General features: G+C 45.5%; 1 protein-coding gene across 1 annotated transcript; it reads left to right on the top strand.

Annotated features, from left to right (window-relative positions):
- The first annotated feature begins 1,233 nt into the window (after window positions 1–1,233).
- Window positions 1,234–13,338, top strand: LOC139227969 (E3 ubiquitin-protein ligase MARCHF3). The gene is made up of 4 exons (XM_070859128.1): window positions 1,234–1,409; window positions 7,797–7,992; window positions 9,620–9,829; window positions 13,180–13,338. Exons 1-4 carry the CDS (start codon window positions 1,234–1,236, stop codon window positions 13,336–13,338), a joined length of 741 nt encoding a protein of 246 aa, XP_070715229.1.
- The last annotated feature ends 3,029 nt before the right edge of the window (window positions 13,339–16,367 follow it).

Consider the following 16,367-nt stretch of genomic DNA (forward strand, 5'->3'; position numbering starts at 1 on the left):
TTTGACCTTGAGCTGAGCTTCCAGCCCCATATATTCTCCATCACCAAAACCGTCTATTCCACCTCCGAAATATCACCTGCCTCAGGCCCCGCCTCAGCCCATCTGGTGCCAAAACCAGCATCCATGCTTTTGCTACCTTCAGATTCTACTATTCCAATGCACTCCTGGCCAGCCTCCCATTTTCTACCCTCCATTTAAGCTCATACAAATCACTGCTGCCCTATATCCTAACTCGCTCAAAGTTCACCCTGCGCTCACGGACTTACATTGGCTCCCGGTCCATCAATACCTTGATTTAAAAATTCTCATCCTCTTGTTTAAACCCCTCCCTGGCCTCGCCCCTCCCTACTTCTGTTACCTCCCTCCAGTCCTACAACCCTTTGCAATCTATGCGCTCCTCCAATTCTGGTCTCTTGTGCACCCCCACTTCCTTTGTCCCACCATTGGTGACCGTGCCTTCAGCCGTGTCAGCCTTAATCGGGGCCCAGGAGAGGCGTGAATGTGGGGCCAGAAGAGGAGTGGGCCCAGGGGCAACACAGGTCAGTCCACACTGCGATATGTGTGCGCACTAGGCCCATGCAGCAGAGCAGGTCTGCAGTCGTCTTGGATCAAAACCTGGCTCTGTCAAGCCCGTGTGGTGGCTGGTGTGCAACAGCCACCACACATTAAAAAAATCCACGCACAGGCATCTTCCACCCTACACTATGTAGTTCAGGACCTGGAATATTAGGTGCTTCATTGAAACACCTGTGAACTCATCCTTTTTTGGCATGGAAGCAAGCCATCCTAATTTCGAGGGACTGCCTATGATGATGAAACTCTGGAATTCCCTCCCTAAACCTCTCTCTCTCTCCATCTCGCTCTCCTCCTTTAAGACGCTCCTTATAATGTACCTCTTTGACCAAGCTTTTGATCATCTGTCCTAATATCTCCTTCTTTGGGTCGGTGTCAATTTTTGTCTGATTACGGTCCTGTGCAGCCTTGGGATGTTTTACTACATTAAAGGTGCTACATAAATAAAAACTTAACTTGCAATTTTGTTAATTAAAATGTGTGCTAAAATAAAGTTGAAAATGCAGATTTATTTAAATATGGTTAGAATTATAAATTTATAATAGACAAAACAAATAATTTCTGTTCTTTTCCCCTTAAGGTGAATACTATATTAATGTTCAGTTTCTACATTCAGAATAAAAGGGAACACAATAAATTGGACAAAATGCTTTTGACTACATGGTTGCCATGAAGACTGATGACTTGCAGGCATTAGAATGTCACTTGTATGTTACAACCCACCAATTGCCAAATCTGTTGTCCGAGAATGCACAGCAGCCACAATATGTAATGGAGGTTTCGGACACTGATGGACATCTCTCCTCGCCAGTGGTCAGAAGTAGCAGCATTTCTAGGTTAGTTTCTTGAGTTACTAAATGCTCGCAACATATAGAAAAATGCTTACCAATTGTTGGTGATTATTTTGCGATATAATGTTCCACTCACGATTCCACCGATGGTAACTGGCTGAATCGGAATCAGAAAACTGGGGATTCCAAACTCGCGAGCTTCTTGTCTGTTTTGCATACAACGTGAAATCGCAAACTGGTTTCCCACTGCCATTGTTTGTTCTTGTACAGAATGCCCAAGAGCTTTGCTATTATATTGTAAAGGCATACAAATGAATTAATTTGGATGTAGCCCTTAATTTTCTGCACAGTTGCTCCCCATTTGAAGTGGGCATTCAAGTCCAGAAAGCTTAGCATAAAAACATAAGAAATAGGAGCAGGAGTAGGCCATTTGGCCCCTCAAGACTGCTCCGCCATTCAATAAGTTCATGGCTGATCTGATCTTGGCCTCAACTCCACTTCCCTGTTCCTCCCCATAACCCTCGACTCCCTTATCATTCAAAAATCTGTCTGTCTCCACCTTAAATCTATTCAATGACCCAGCCTCCACAGCTCTCTGGGGTAGAGAATTCCAAAGATTCACGACCCTACAAGAGAAGAAATTCCTCCTCATTTCCACTTTAAATGGGTGACCCCTTATTCTGAAATGATGCCCCCAGGATGGGAGCCCTTAAAGTTACATTATAATTTTTTCCCCCAAAGGTATTGGGATTGGATTTAAAGCACCCTTATCGCATGATTTTGTGCAGGATGGTGAAAAAGATCAAAGGAGGCATGGCAGGGAGATCAGATAGCATCAAGAGTGCTTATACCAGCCATTTTGCCACCAAATGCATTTGTCCGCCACGTCATATCTACTTGGCAATGAACCAGCGAAACTGACTCTGGGAGCAGCAAGGAGGCAGTTGTGGCATTTGCTGCAAGACGACCCTCTGCCAACTTCCACCATAAGGGTCGGCATTGCCAGTGGCGCTCATGGAACCCTCCTCCCTCAGTCTTTTTGCCTCCACCTGCTTCCAGATTAGCCTTGGAATCACGGACAGTAAAGTCAATTTGTTGTTCACCGATGTATCAAAGTGACTGATGCATTATTCAACAGGGACAACACTTGCCTCTCCTTTCCCACAGAATAGCAACAGCGATTGCAAGTAATGTGCAGACACCCTGCTGAAGCTCGCTGCCAGTCTCGCCGTGCCCGTGCTGCTGGCCCTACCTGGGCCAATGGGCAAACGGTCTCCAGGGAATCCTGGTCTGCTTGGGCGACAGTGATGTGGACGTCGTGTTCCCCTCCTTGAGAGTAATGCACTGTCTTGTCTGCAGAAAGGGAGGGTGAGAATTAGTGAGTGTCGGCTGAAAAGGTGCGCGGAGATTCTTGGGGGTCGTGCAGGTGTTGAGGGGTGGAGAAGAAGCAAGTTGGAATGAAATTGGGCAGGTAATGACGGTAAAAGCGCATGGGCAATGTGAAGTGATGAAGGTGTGCTGGAAAGAATTGGTGGTTGTGGCAGTGATAGGATGTGGGAGGAGAATGGTGTCGGTGTGTGTGGTGTGAAGAGAGGAAAGGAAGAGGTGAGTGTGTTGGAATGAGAAAGAGAGGTGTTACCTTTGTGATTGTATGCGGATGTGATGGAGGGGAGGCCATTGCGGGTGGAGCGGGTGAAAGGCACGTTGTGAGGTGCTGTGAGAGAGGCGAATATCTGTATTCACCCTTGCTGCTGTGAGGTCATTGAACCTCCTTTTGCATTGGACCCCGGTCCTGGTTGTGATGCGTCGCATTGATCCATTCCGACGCCTCTGACCAGATGCGCTTCATTCCGGCCAGAGGGACGCCCTTGTGGGTTTTGTTGAACAGCTGCTCCCTCATTTATCTCTCTTCCTATACTAGGATGTCCTGGGAGGCTTCTGAAATATAGCCGGGGTGTGGGGTGGCACCCTTCCACTCAGCCGTGTCCTCATAAGATCTTCTGCAGTTATTCGAGGATAAATGCGGACAGGAGATGCAACCGTGCTTTTGTCTGCCTCGGGAGTCACACCAGAAACTGCTTGTGTGATGTACACGAGTTGCCCAATAAGTAAGGCGATCAGGCGGACAGCCCGTCCTATTAAAATTGGGCCAGGATGACCTCACGCCAAAAATATCATGGGGGCTTGTTGCCCGCACGCCCGATATGTGCCCTGAGTTAATATCTGGGCTCCTGTATTTAGAAGAAAACTGAATGGAGTCTTTACTATTTTATGCATTGAGGAGGGTACTGGTTTATATGTCACTGATTTATAGGCCAGAATTTTCCAGGGGCTCAGCGGCAGGATCGGTGACTGGTCAGTTGGCAAAGTGTTTCTGTTTTTGACAGCGGGTCAGAACCTCACTGACAACCCACCGCAACACACTTTCCCAAAGTCGGGTCTGTCAGCACTGAGCAGGTCCAACGCGCTGCGGCGGGGGACCCAATTAAACTCATTACCATCTAGTTGACAGATCACTAACGGGCTTTTTAAATTTACCTTTTCACTTAACTTCATGGGCACAGGAACCATATTGTTCGGGGACCATGGCTGTCAGTCTGAGGCGGAATTCAGTGGCCATTGCTCCAGCTGATTACGCGACAGCTTCAAATGTACAGTAAAAGCTCCCACTGACAGATTATCACTTTCCTCAGCCGCAAGCTGTTTCTCAGTCCATTTTCAGCACAGATTCTGCAGGCTTTCCACTTTTCATTCTCCACCCAGTATCACCTTATTGGAAGAACTCTCTCTCCATTGTCAGAATACTTCTGATCACTACTTCACCTGCCATCTATTCCATCAACACAGGTGCCCTTTATACTGTCTCACCTTGATCCTCAGAATCCCACCACGATCAGCCCCAACACCAGCAGCACCAACAACAACACCAACCTTCTCTGCGATCACCTGCTGCTGCGCAGGACACAGGGCATCAGTACCCGACCACATTGCTGCCCGGAATGCCAGGGATCACCTCACCGTGGCCAGATTCACTTCACTTGATGCTGTACACCCTGGCTGCCACATGATGGCACCAGCCCACACCAACTCCATAAAGCATCCCTATAATGTCCAAACCATGCCTTTCATACTCAGCACCAATGTGGGGTATACTGATATGTCTCACCATTCGCTGCAACTCACTTAGCCACTTCCAAAGATGCACACAAAATGTGTCCAAGAATGCAAATGTTGAAAATAAAGGTTTCAATGTTTGACAGCAAATTTTCAGAAACTTGGCATGAACATTGGTTAAATCACCCAAGTGGCTACCCTTGTGTGCTGTGATTGGACAAGGATGAGGGTGAGTTTGAGGGGTGGCTAGTGAAATGGGGATATGATAGTATAGATAGAGAGAGATGGTTGGGTGGAGGTGCAAGGTATGTTGATGTGAGTAAGGATGTGCAGGAGTAGGGTAGGGAAGGCAGATTGCTGAGAATAAGTTGAGTTGCACAGCAGGATGAGGTTGAGTGAAGTTTGTACTAACGTTTCATGATTTACTGAGATCGTTGAAACATTAGCGGCACTGCCGTCTGGTCCTCCTGACATCTCTGCTTGTGCCCTCCTGTGCAGTGTACAGCCAGTCTGTGTTGGTCTCCTGAGAAGGTCTCTTCTGTTTATCGGAAGGGAAGAGAACCTCCCTCCCTGCGTGCTCTGATTCCCTCCATAAGCACATGGGGTGAGTCATGGGAGAGCCTGGGTGCAGCCCTGCACTGTGCAGTCATTGTCAGTGTTTGCAGCACCTCAACGCTGTAGAACACTGACAGCACAAATATCAAAAGAAAGTTAGCCATGGTCCCAGAGCCGCTTCCTCTAATTGGACTGGCAAATATGCTGGGCGGGCTTAACCAGCCCTATCAACGTAAATCATTTTCCAGAGTGGGATGGAGCCAGCATTAACGTCCCCCGCCCCGGACCCGCCGAGATAAGGAAAATCCAGACCATACTGCTTATTCGCCTGTCTTATAAGAATAGATCCACGTGTTGGTTCAGAGCCAGCATCAGTATAGCAGGAGTGTATGTTCAGTAAGAGTTTTGAAGAGAGGAGAATCATGTGATAGCAGGCGATGGATTCCCGTAGCCAGTACACAGGTAGGGTTCTCTTTTACGATCCTAGGGACTTGTTATCATTTGCCTATATTCGGCAAAAAGAAGGTGCATTCCGGATTGTAAGGGGCCATGAGGCCTGCTTTGGAGATTGGCTGGACACTGAACCCACCACAAAATCCATAACTTTGCTGTAAAAACTCTCCCTGGTCTGTGCTGCGTTAGCCAATCAGCTCTAGGGGCAGTGTTGGGGAGGCTACTATTAGTTTAAATATATTCAATGACTCCGCCTCCACAGCTCTCTGGGGCAGAGAATTCCCCAGATTTACAACCCTCAGTGAAGAAATTCCTCCATCTCAGATTTAAATGGGCGACTCCTTATTCTAAAACCATGCCCATGAATTCTAGATTCCCCCATGAGTGGAAATATCTTCTCTGCATCTACCTTGTCGAGCCCCATCATTATCTTCTATGTCTCAATAAGATCACCTCTCATTCTTCTGAACGCCAATGAGTACAAGCCCAACCTGCTCAACCTTTCTTCAAAAGACAACCCCTTCATCTCACAAATCAACCTCATGAACCTTCTCTGAACAGCCTCCAATGCAAGTATATCCTTCCTTTAAATACGGAGACCAAAACTGCACGCAGTACTCCAGGTGTGGCCTCACCAATACCCTGTACAGCTGTAGCAGGACTTATCTGCTTTTATACTCCATCCCCCTTGCAATAAAGATCAACATCTCATTTGCCTTCCTGATTACTTGCTGTACCTGCATACTAACTTTTTGTGTTTCATTCACAAGGACCCCCAGGTTCCTCTGTACTGCAGCATTTTGTAATTTTTCTCCATTTAAATACTAAATTGGTTTTTAACTTTTCTGCCAAAGTGGATAACCTCACATTTTCCCACATTATACTCCACCTGAGCCAATAGCAGATATGATAGCAGACCCACTTGAGTGAGCTTACTTGTACTATACTTCCACAAATTACTGAAGCGCTCAAATAAAATACAACTCTGATCATTCAAATATGTGGTTATCAGGATCTTTATATTAACTTCTTCTTAATGAAAGGCCACACACAGCTCAAGTCCCTGTTTATTACATGGCACAAAAATCCTCCCCTTTTATCTTCCCTACAATTAACTGATGCTGTTGCTGATCATAATGCTTTCTGCACTGCTTACTGGCACTTCCTTGGTGCAGGAGGATGTCCCCTGATAATATGTTGGGACAGCTAGGCAAGGTAGTCTAGGATCAGTCCCACTGAGACAACAGCAGCAAAGTTATATGGGGTGCACAGCAAATGTACAGCCGCCCACCAGATGGTGAGTGTTAAACATAAAACACATTTTGCTTAGAAAAAAAAATCCAATTGCACATTAGATCTATGAAAACATAAGGGCTATTGCCTTGCATCAGCAACATGAGTTGATGTGAAATGGAAGCCTTAAGGCAAATCGAGTTAGAACAGACAAATTATTCCCTGAGTGGCCTTTTTATGGAAATTCAGACCTAAAGACATATCTGTATTGCCCCTACCCCCCCCCCGCCCCATTTTATAGGGTCAGCAATACCTGGCATTCTCCATAAAGTAACACTTCAATGATCTACCATGATCCTGGTTTGGATCCCTTTGATTGGCAGTTGTAACTAAACTCACCCATGGTCACATCCCCAAGTAACATTGGATCCAGTGTAGGCAATCAATTTGAAAAACCACTGAGTTTTACACATTCAGATGAGACGTTAAACCAAGTCCCTGTCTGCTCTCTCAGGTGGATGTAAAAGATCCCGTGGCACTATGTCGAAGAGCAGGGGAGTTATCCCGGGTGTCCGAGGCCAATATTTATCCCTCAATCAACATAACAAAAACAAATTATCTGGTCATTGTCACGTTACTGTTTGTGGGAGCTTGCTCTGCGCAAATTGGCTTGTGCGTTTCCTACATTACAACAGTGACTACACTCGAAAATTACTTCATTGGCTGTAACATGCTTTGAGACATCCGGTGGTCATGAAAGGCGCTATATAAATCCAAGTCTTTTCTTTCTTTGAAGTGGGGGGGCGAGGGGAGGCTGGACTGGTCTTGGCAGCAGTGCTCGCGAACGGACAGTCACTTTTACACACTTACCAATTTTCTTTTCCATTGAATCGGGAGGTGTGCAAGACTGGCTGTTGATTCGCTACCTCCCTTCTTACACGACTGCCCACAGTGTCAGTGCAGGATATGTGCCTTATTATTCAGTGGTTGTAACAAATAGATTGTGAAACCTAAGCCATCAGTGTTAAGCAAAGGATAAGGTAATTATTAGAATTTTCTCTCTTCTGTTTTGTGCAGTGACATTCCAATCTGCAGAATTTGCCATGAAGCCAGTGAGAAGGAGAACCTGCTCTCCCCATGTGAGTGTTCTGGGACTTTGGGGACCGTCCACCGCAGTTGCCTGGAGCAATGGCTGGCAGCTTCCTGTTCCAGCCGGTGTGAACTCTGTCACTTTGAATTTGCTTTGGAACGAATGGCAAAACCACTGACCGAGGTAAAAGTTACACTGCTGCATTGCTTCCTTAAGTAGAATAGAAAGAGTTAAAATGTGGGAGAGTTACTGGCTCAGCAACCTCATATTAACATTAAAGGCTTTATAACTTGGTGGCTTGTGGCTACCTGATCCTTGAATGTGTTTGTCAAAGTTGTGTGATGTTTACTAATTGTCAGCTGGAATACTAGGTGGAATTCTTGTGCTTTGGAGTCACCATCATAGGCAGTCCCTCGAATCGAGGATGACTTGCTTCCACACCAAAAAGTTGACCGGTGTTTCAATGAAGGACCTAATATTCCAGGGCCCGAACTGCATATTGAAGGGTGGAAGATGCCTGTGTGTGGAATTTTTAACGTGTGGTGGCCGTTGCACACCAGCCACCACACGGGCTTGACAGAGCTCGGTCTTGGTCCAGTGGCAAGGAATAACCAAGGCGATTGGAGACCAGCTCTGCTGCATGGACCTAGTGCGCACACCTATCACAATGTGGGCTGGTCCCGTGCTGCCCCTGGGCCCTCGGCTCTTCTGGGCCCCGATCACGTTGCTCCATGATCACTCGTCGCTCCTGTGCCCCGACCTCGCCGTCCAGTCGACCTCTTCGCTGCTGTCACTCTCCTGCTCCAGCATGTGTTGCTCCCTGGAGTGGTATGCTGCCACACTGCTCCTCCTGCTCCCCAACCTGCTCCAATGGTGCTCGCAGACAGGGATGATTGAAGTCACTGGCTCTGGGCTAATTACACCAACAAGCTCAGATGCTAATCTCTAGCCTCACTGCCAACTAACTATGGAATAAACTCACCCTATGGCCAGTTAAATATCAGTAATGCTTTGTAGCCCCAAAGGGCGCACATTCAGTCTGCAGCAGCAGAGTGATGCATGACATTTCAAGCGCTAAATAGTTTCCTATTCTCATGAAACAAAGCCTTGTCATAAGCAGCAGCATGTGAAATTCACGAGTATTATTGCAACAGTTGGGCAAGAGGCTTGATGGTCGAGACAATTTGTTACTGATCTGAAAACTGCATGGAATGATTCACATAACACCTATCACAGAGCATCATAAACACACCGGTAGTCTGAAAAAGATATATATACTTAAGAAAGGATATACTTGCATTGGAGGCTGTTCAGAGAAGACTCACTAGGTTGATTCCGGAGATGAGGGGGTTGACTGATGAGGATAGGTTGAGTAGGTTGGGCCCATACACATTGGAGTTCAAAAGTATGAGAGATGATCTTATTGAAACTTGTAAGATAGTGAGGGGGCTCGACAAAGTGGATACAGATGGGAAACTAAAACTAGGGGACATAGTCTCAGAATAAGGGGCCGTCCATTTAAAACTGAGATGAGGAGAAATTTCTTCTCAGGATTGTAAATCTATGGAATTCTCTGCCCCAGAGAACTGTGGAGGCTGGGTCATTGAATATATTTAAAGCGGTGATAGGCAGATTTTTGAGCGAAAAGGGAGTAAAGGGTTATGGGGAGCGGGCGGGGAAGTGGAACTGAGTCCATGATCAGATCAGCTGTGATCTTATTGAATGGTGGAGCAGACTCAAGGGGCCAAATGGCCTACACCTGCTCCTATTTCTTATGGTCTTATACTTATGTTCTTATCCATTTTTCCAGTGGCTGAAGGATCCTGCATTACAACAGAAGAGGAGGATGTTGTGTGGAGACATTATCTGTTTTCTTTTTATTACTCCATTGGCCAGTTTGTCAGGCTGGCTGTGTGTCCAAGGAACAATTGACCACTTTTATTTCAGTAGCAGTTTAGAAGCAATTGCACTTCTTATCCTTTCAGCTGTCCTGATTACTATTTACCTCCTCTGGACCACTGTAAGTATCTCCTATAAACAGAATATGTCATGTGTAATTCATTTTTAGAATGATATTTCTGTACACACAATACATTCATTGTAGAACATTATGGCCCGGAATTTGCGGTGGGAGAAGGTGCAGAGAAGATTTACAAGGATGATACCAGAAATGCGAGGGTATATCTATCTGGAAAGGATGATCAGGCTGGGTCTCTCTCCATTTGAAAAAAAAAGGTTGAGGGTTGGCCTAATAGAGGTCTTTAAAATGATGAAAGGTTTTGATAGAGTGGATACAGAGAGAATGTTTCCACTTGTGTGGAAGAGCATAACTAGAGGCTGTCGAAATCTCGACTCCCGATAAACGACTCTGACACCTTCAGCTCTGGCAGAAGTTTCTTTAATTTACTTGCTAGCAAGGGAAAGGTCACACTCCGTCAATGGCTAAGTGAACACCTTTCAAATGGTATAATTTCACGAGATATTTATACAGTAAAACCCAAGTTATGGCCTCTCCCTGTGTATTGGCTCTGTCTCGCAGTCAGTGAATACAAATAAAGAGTTAATTACTACATCCTTGTCCTGACATGGTTTCCAGATATTTCCTTTTGTCAGGGTTATTAGTTGGCCAGCTGGCCATTACTCGATGAGAGTATGGTAATGAGCTATTACTTGCATTGCATTGTGTCAGGATTGTCCAGTTATCTTTTTGCATCAAATGGATGAGGTCTCTACAAGAGATAATGGCTGGTGGTTTGAGTACTTCAAAAAGGGTGGGGTGGAGTGGAACTGGTGTCGTATAGACAATAGGAGAGCACCATGGGTGGTACTTGTCTCAGCAGGACTTGTCTCCTAGCTGTCTGGTGGCTATCAGCCATTTCAAGCCAGGTTTAGCTGTTTATGCAAACCGACTGCTTGTTGCAGAAATTTCTGGAAGGACCAGGACACCATTTTGTTTTATATTAAAAAGGGCACAAAAATACAGTATGGTACAGCTTAGATAAAAATACATTTCCACAAGGCCATCAATATAAGATAGTCACCAAGAAATCCAATAGGGAATTCAGAAGAAACTTCTTTACCCAGAGAGTGGTGAGAATGTGGAACTCGCTACCACAGGGAGTGGTTGAAGCAATAGTATAGAGACACATTTAAGGAGAGGCTAGAAAAGCTTATGAGGGAGAAGGGAGCAGAGGGTTATGCTGTCAGAGTTAGATGAGGAAAGACAGGAGGGGGCTTGAGTGGAGCATAAATGCTGCTATGGACTGGTTGGGCTGAATATCATGTTTCTGTGCCGTATATCCTATGTAATAACAGCGACCGACCTTTGAAGCTGACCGCAGCTTCAGGATTTCGCGCATGCGTATCCTAACCTGGAAATCCTGAATTGCGGTCGATCATTCACTGGATGCGCTGTGGCCCCTCCCCCCATAGCTGGCAATCAGTGAAATCGACAAAAACTTTGGCTTTTCTGCGATATCCCTGTGAAATAACCCATTAAAACTTGGACCCTTTTGGATTAGGTGTAACTGGGATTTTAACAGCGACTGCTAAACAAAGTTATAACCCTGAAAAACTAATTTTAATTTTGTGGAGTAGCACATTTCTCCATTTTAATAAAAAATTAACTTTTTTAAGAAACTTTAAATATGGCCGCAATTTCGCCTACCGAGGCAGGTACAATGTGGCCGGGGTAGGTGACGGACTGTGGCCCTGCTTCCAGCTCCATCACGCTCTGTGAAAAGAATTTTACCTTGATGGGGCTTGTTAAGCCCTCCCTCCGAGTTTCCCGGCCAAGTAAAAGGAAGCGGGTCTGATGATGTCATTTGATGATGTGTCATCAGTTTTCCTTAAAGGGACCATGGTCACATTGCTTTTGAAAGTTGTGTTGTCACTGTTCTACAGCATTGAGGTGCTGCAAACACTGACAATGACTGCACAGAGATGCATGGTTGCATCCAGATTCTCTCCTTAGGAGATCAATGCAGCCTGGTTGCACACTGCACAGGAGGGCACAAGCAGGGATGTCATCATGAGGACTAGGCTGCAGTGGCGCAAACCTTTCAATAATCTCAGTAGATCACAAATGCTGCTGCAAAACCAAACTCGACCTCATCCTGCTGTGCCACTCTTCACATCCCCATCACTCTGCCTTCCCTAGCCTACTGCTGCACATCCTTACACCAACTTACCTCGCATCTCCACCCATCCCTCTACCTATATTATCATATCCCCATCTCACTAGCCACCCCTCACACTTACCATCATCCTTGTCCAATTATACCAACTAACAATGCACAGGGGTAGGCACTAAATGTTCATGTAAAGTTCCTGTTAATGTGCTGTTAAACATTGAAATCTTGATTTTCATCACTTTGCCTTCATAGATTTGAGTGCACCATTGGAAGTGGCTTAGTGAGTTGCAGTGAATGGTGATGTGTGTGAAAGGAATGGCTTGGGCATTGTAGGGATGGTGTGGGGTGGTGCCAACTTGGTGCATTATGTGGCAGCCAGGGTGTACAGCATAAAGTGAAGTTAATCTGGCCATGGTGAGGCTATCCCTGCCCCCCCCCCCCCCGCCCCCGCTCCCCCAGGTAGCAGCGTGGTCAGGTGCTGATGCCCCCTGTCCTGTGCAGCATCAATCGATTGCGGAGAAGTTTGGTGTTGTTGCTGGTGTGCCTGGTGATGGTGTTGGGGCTGATCGTGGTGCGATTCTGAGGACCACAGTGAGATTTTTTCAAAGCTACCGATGCTGATGGAATAGCTGGCAGCTGAAGTCGAGATGGCAGCTTAAGTCGAGATGACAGAAGCGATCTGTCAATGGTGAGAGAGGTTGCTCCAAGGAGGTGACAGTGCATCTTTTCTATTTTGATAGCGGACCCGCCCTCTTAGCGATGGCAACATTTCGGCCACAATATTTCTTTAGACGTTTGTTCTTCTTTATTTCATGTTTACCTTTTTCCCATGTGAGAGCCCCAATCTTTGTTTTGCTCTCTAACATTATTTAAAAGTTCGAATAAAAGGAGCTTAATTCACTTCCTGGTTCCCGGTCTCTGTGAATTGACGTCACAGCAGCTCGCGTTCGGGATTCCCCATTAGCTTACACTGATTGCAACTGAATGTCGGAAAAGCCGAACATCTCGCCACAGAGGTCGCGGGATCTTTGTGGGAAGCTTACTTTGGGGCCAGAGGCGAATGCCTTTACTTTACCGCTGACCGCAAATTACAGGCCAGTGTTTTGAGAGCCACCATCACTAGTTTTTAGATGTGCAAATATCCAATTACTAAGTGGGAGTTAACAGTACACAACTTGAATTTACTAAAATCTAGTAGACTGAGAACCTAATATACTTTTCTTTCTTTTGGCTATAGGCTTCTTTTCAATACCACATTCGGATGCTCAAAGAATGGAGACGAACCAACCAGAATGTCAAACTGCTTATTCCGAGATCACAAGTGTTACTTAGCAACCAACCCAATCTTCTAGCTCAAAACACAAGCATAATTGTTTTGAAAGAAACTATTATCTAATGTTTTAAGGAACTGTCTTGAATGTTGAAGTGTACCATACCTGCAAGAGAGACCAATCTTCTGGATTGTTATAGAAAATAATAAGGATGTATTTTTGGCAATGTGAAGATGGCTGAAGAATGCAGACTAAGCAGTTGTACTGTGATTTTTCAATGAACCCTGCTAGTTCTTAACCAGCCTTTCCACTACTGTATTTGTATTGGGAACTGTTTGCTATTACCATTTAATGGTAACAAAGGCAAAGATAGATGTTAGAAATGGTGGGAAACCATCAGGTTTTTCTTTTCACTTTTGTGCACTAGTCCCTGTTTTCCACCTTCCAAAAATGGAGGTGAAATTGTTAATGATTTTTTTTTTGAGAATCCTTGTTACTTCTTAAAGTTTATTCATGTCTTGATTAGCTTTCCGAGAAAAGGAAATTTAAAATAACCAGGTAGGAATGAGCTCACCTACTGAGCTGCTGTTAATTTAACTAAACTCTGTGGTACGGTGTCTGCATAACATGGATTTGGCTGCAATCGGTACATTATCTGGCGTAGGTTTGGCATTGGTGGGAGCAGGCTGCCAGGGACTGCAATGTTCCACTACACATTAACCACCCGACAACAGTTACCTTCGAGGCTTTTAAACAGTTTACTGTGCGCCATGCACTGTCACTTTAAACAAATGAGCGAAAAGCTGTTTATAGGCCCAGTGTACTGTGTTTCATTCTCCTTCAAAATGAAACATGTCAACGTTTGCTTGTTTGAATGAATCATAAGCACAAAGGAGGCCAGGTCAAAATAAGAAATTAAATTATACCATTTTTAATGTATAATTATATGAACAATTGTCAATGTTTCATTTTACTCAGTTTTCCAAGCTCAATAGGTTGATTAGAACGAAAGAGATATTTTGGTTTAATGTCTGTTGATCTATAAATGATACAATCATTTCCAAACTTTGAATGTAATAAGGAGTCACACTGTTTAATTTCCTAAATTCTCCAGATTCTCTAGATTGGAGAGATGGACCAATGACCTTGTCTGTTACTTGACCACTTCAGTGATTGGCTGCACAATGAGGCTGCTGAAGTCACAGCTGAGGAACACGTGCCAATGGACATTAAATAATTAGCATAAAATAAATATTGAGACTGATACCCTGGTTTAAGAATTTAAAAAGCAATGTGATATGGTGGAATTTCTTTGTTTGTTAACTGGAATGTAAATAACACAGATGACGTATGTAGTTATTTTCAATGGTGCATGAGTTTAAAGTAGGGTGACCATATTTTCTAAATGAATCTGGGGCCATGCAAGGTGGCAGCACAGCTAAGTAGCCAGGATGGAAAGTGTAGGTCGCACAGCGTAGCGAGGCAAAGATTTTTAGCAGCCTATATAACCGTTGCACATATACACCATAAATGTAAAACAAATTTGCATACAATGACATCACACTGACCCTACTGCGACTGAGGTCACACCCCACCTGCCTCCGCCTCGTGACTCAGGTCGCACCTAATACACTCTCCTCCCCCCCCCCCCCCCTCCCTGTGACTGAGGTAGCTCCTCACACCCAATGTCCCTTCCCCCTTCCCCACCCCGTGACTCAGGTTTCTCCTCATACCCCACGCACCCTACCTCCAGTGACTCAGATCACACCTGACACTCTACCTCAAAACAACAGACACTTGTGCAGAACGGCCGCACATGTGCAGTGAGTCACTCTGGCCATTGTACAAGCTGTTGTTTAATTTAAACGCAGAGCTGTATACTGACAGCCCAGGGAAGGGGGTACTCACTGCCCAAGGATACACAACAGGGACAGTGTTTGCCCTGGGACACAGTCCCTCATCCAGAGACTGTCCCCGGAAAACAGAGACATAGGGTCACCCTAATATAAAATTATGGAAAACTAAAGATCGTAAATCAGATTTTATTTCAAATCAATTTTTAGGTTGAGAAAGCACTTTATTAATCCAAATACAAAACAAATCCACTTCCCAACACATCGCACCATAAGATCATTGATCTATGCTATTAGCAAAAAACCTAGCTTGGACATGTCTTCCACTGGCATCCTACTAGGTCTAAGAGGAAGCAGCTATGCATGCTGTTCCTTCTCCAGGCTCTTTGCATGGTCCACGAGCACCCCAAGCAAATGTCTGGCCCTAGTGCCTTAACCTTGGATTCACAGCTTCAGCCCTGGGAGGCTGAGGGCTGCCAAGATCAGGGCGAGCGGAGCAGCAACTCGAGATAGGAGGCTGGGAATAGCCTTCCTCATGCCTCTTTAAAATAGGATTGCTGGGCCTGTGCTTACTCTAGGTACAGGTCCACTAAGGTTCCAGGAATTCATGGGGCAAAGCAGGGGACAGCAATGGAGTTCTTGTGAAGATCCTCCCAATGCATATACGCAATATACTTGTATTTGTATAGCGCCTTTAATGTAGTGAAACGTCCCACAGTGCTTCACAGGAGTATAATGAGGAAAAAAAGTTTGACACTGAGCCACATCGGAGAAATCAGGGCAGGTGGCCAAAAGCTTGATCAAAGGGATAAGTTTTAAGGATTGTCTCGAAGGAGGAAAGTGAGATAGAAAGGCGGAGAGCTTTAGGGAGGGAGTTCCAGAGCTTCAGGCCTAGGTAACAGAAGGCACGGCCACCAATGGTTGAGCGATTATAGTCAGGGATGCTCAAGAGGGCAGAGTTAGAGGAGTGCCGTCACCTATGAGGGAATGGGTCGGTGGGGAGCGGGGGGGAAGGATTGTGGGGCTGGAGGAGATTGCAGAGGTAAGGAGGGGTGAGGCCATGGAGGGATTTGAAAACAAGGATGAGAATTTTGAAATCCAGGCGTTGCTTAACCAGGTGTCAATGCAGATCAGCGAGCACAGGGGTGTTGGGTGAGCGGAACTTGGTGCGAGCTAGGACACAAGCAGCCGAATTTTGGATCAACTCTGGTTTACGTAGGGTAGAATGTGAGAGGCCAGCCAGGAGTGTGTTGGAATAGTCAAGTCTAGAGGTAACAAAGGCATGGATGAGGGCTTCAGCA

Source organism: Pristiophorus japonicus, chromosome 17 (genome assembly GCF_044704955.1).
Source record: "Pristiophorus japonicus isolate sPriJap1 chromosome 17, sPriJap1.hap1, whole genome shotgun sequence".
Classification (NCBI taxonomy): domain Eukaryota; kingdom Metazoa; phylum Chordata; class Chondrichthyes; family Pristiophoridae; genus Pristiophorus; species Pristiophorus japonicus.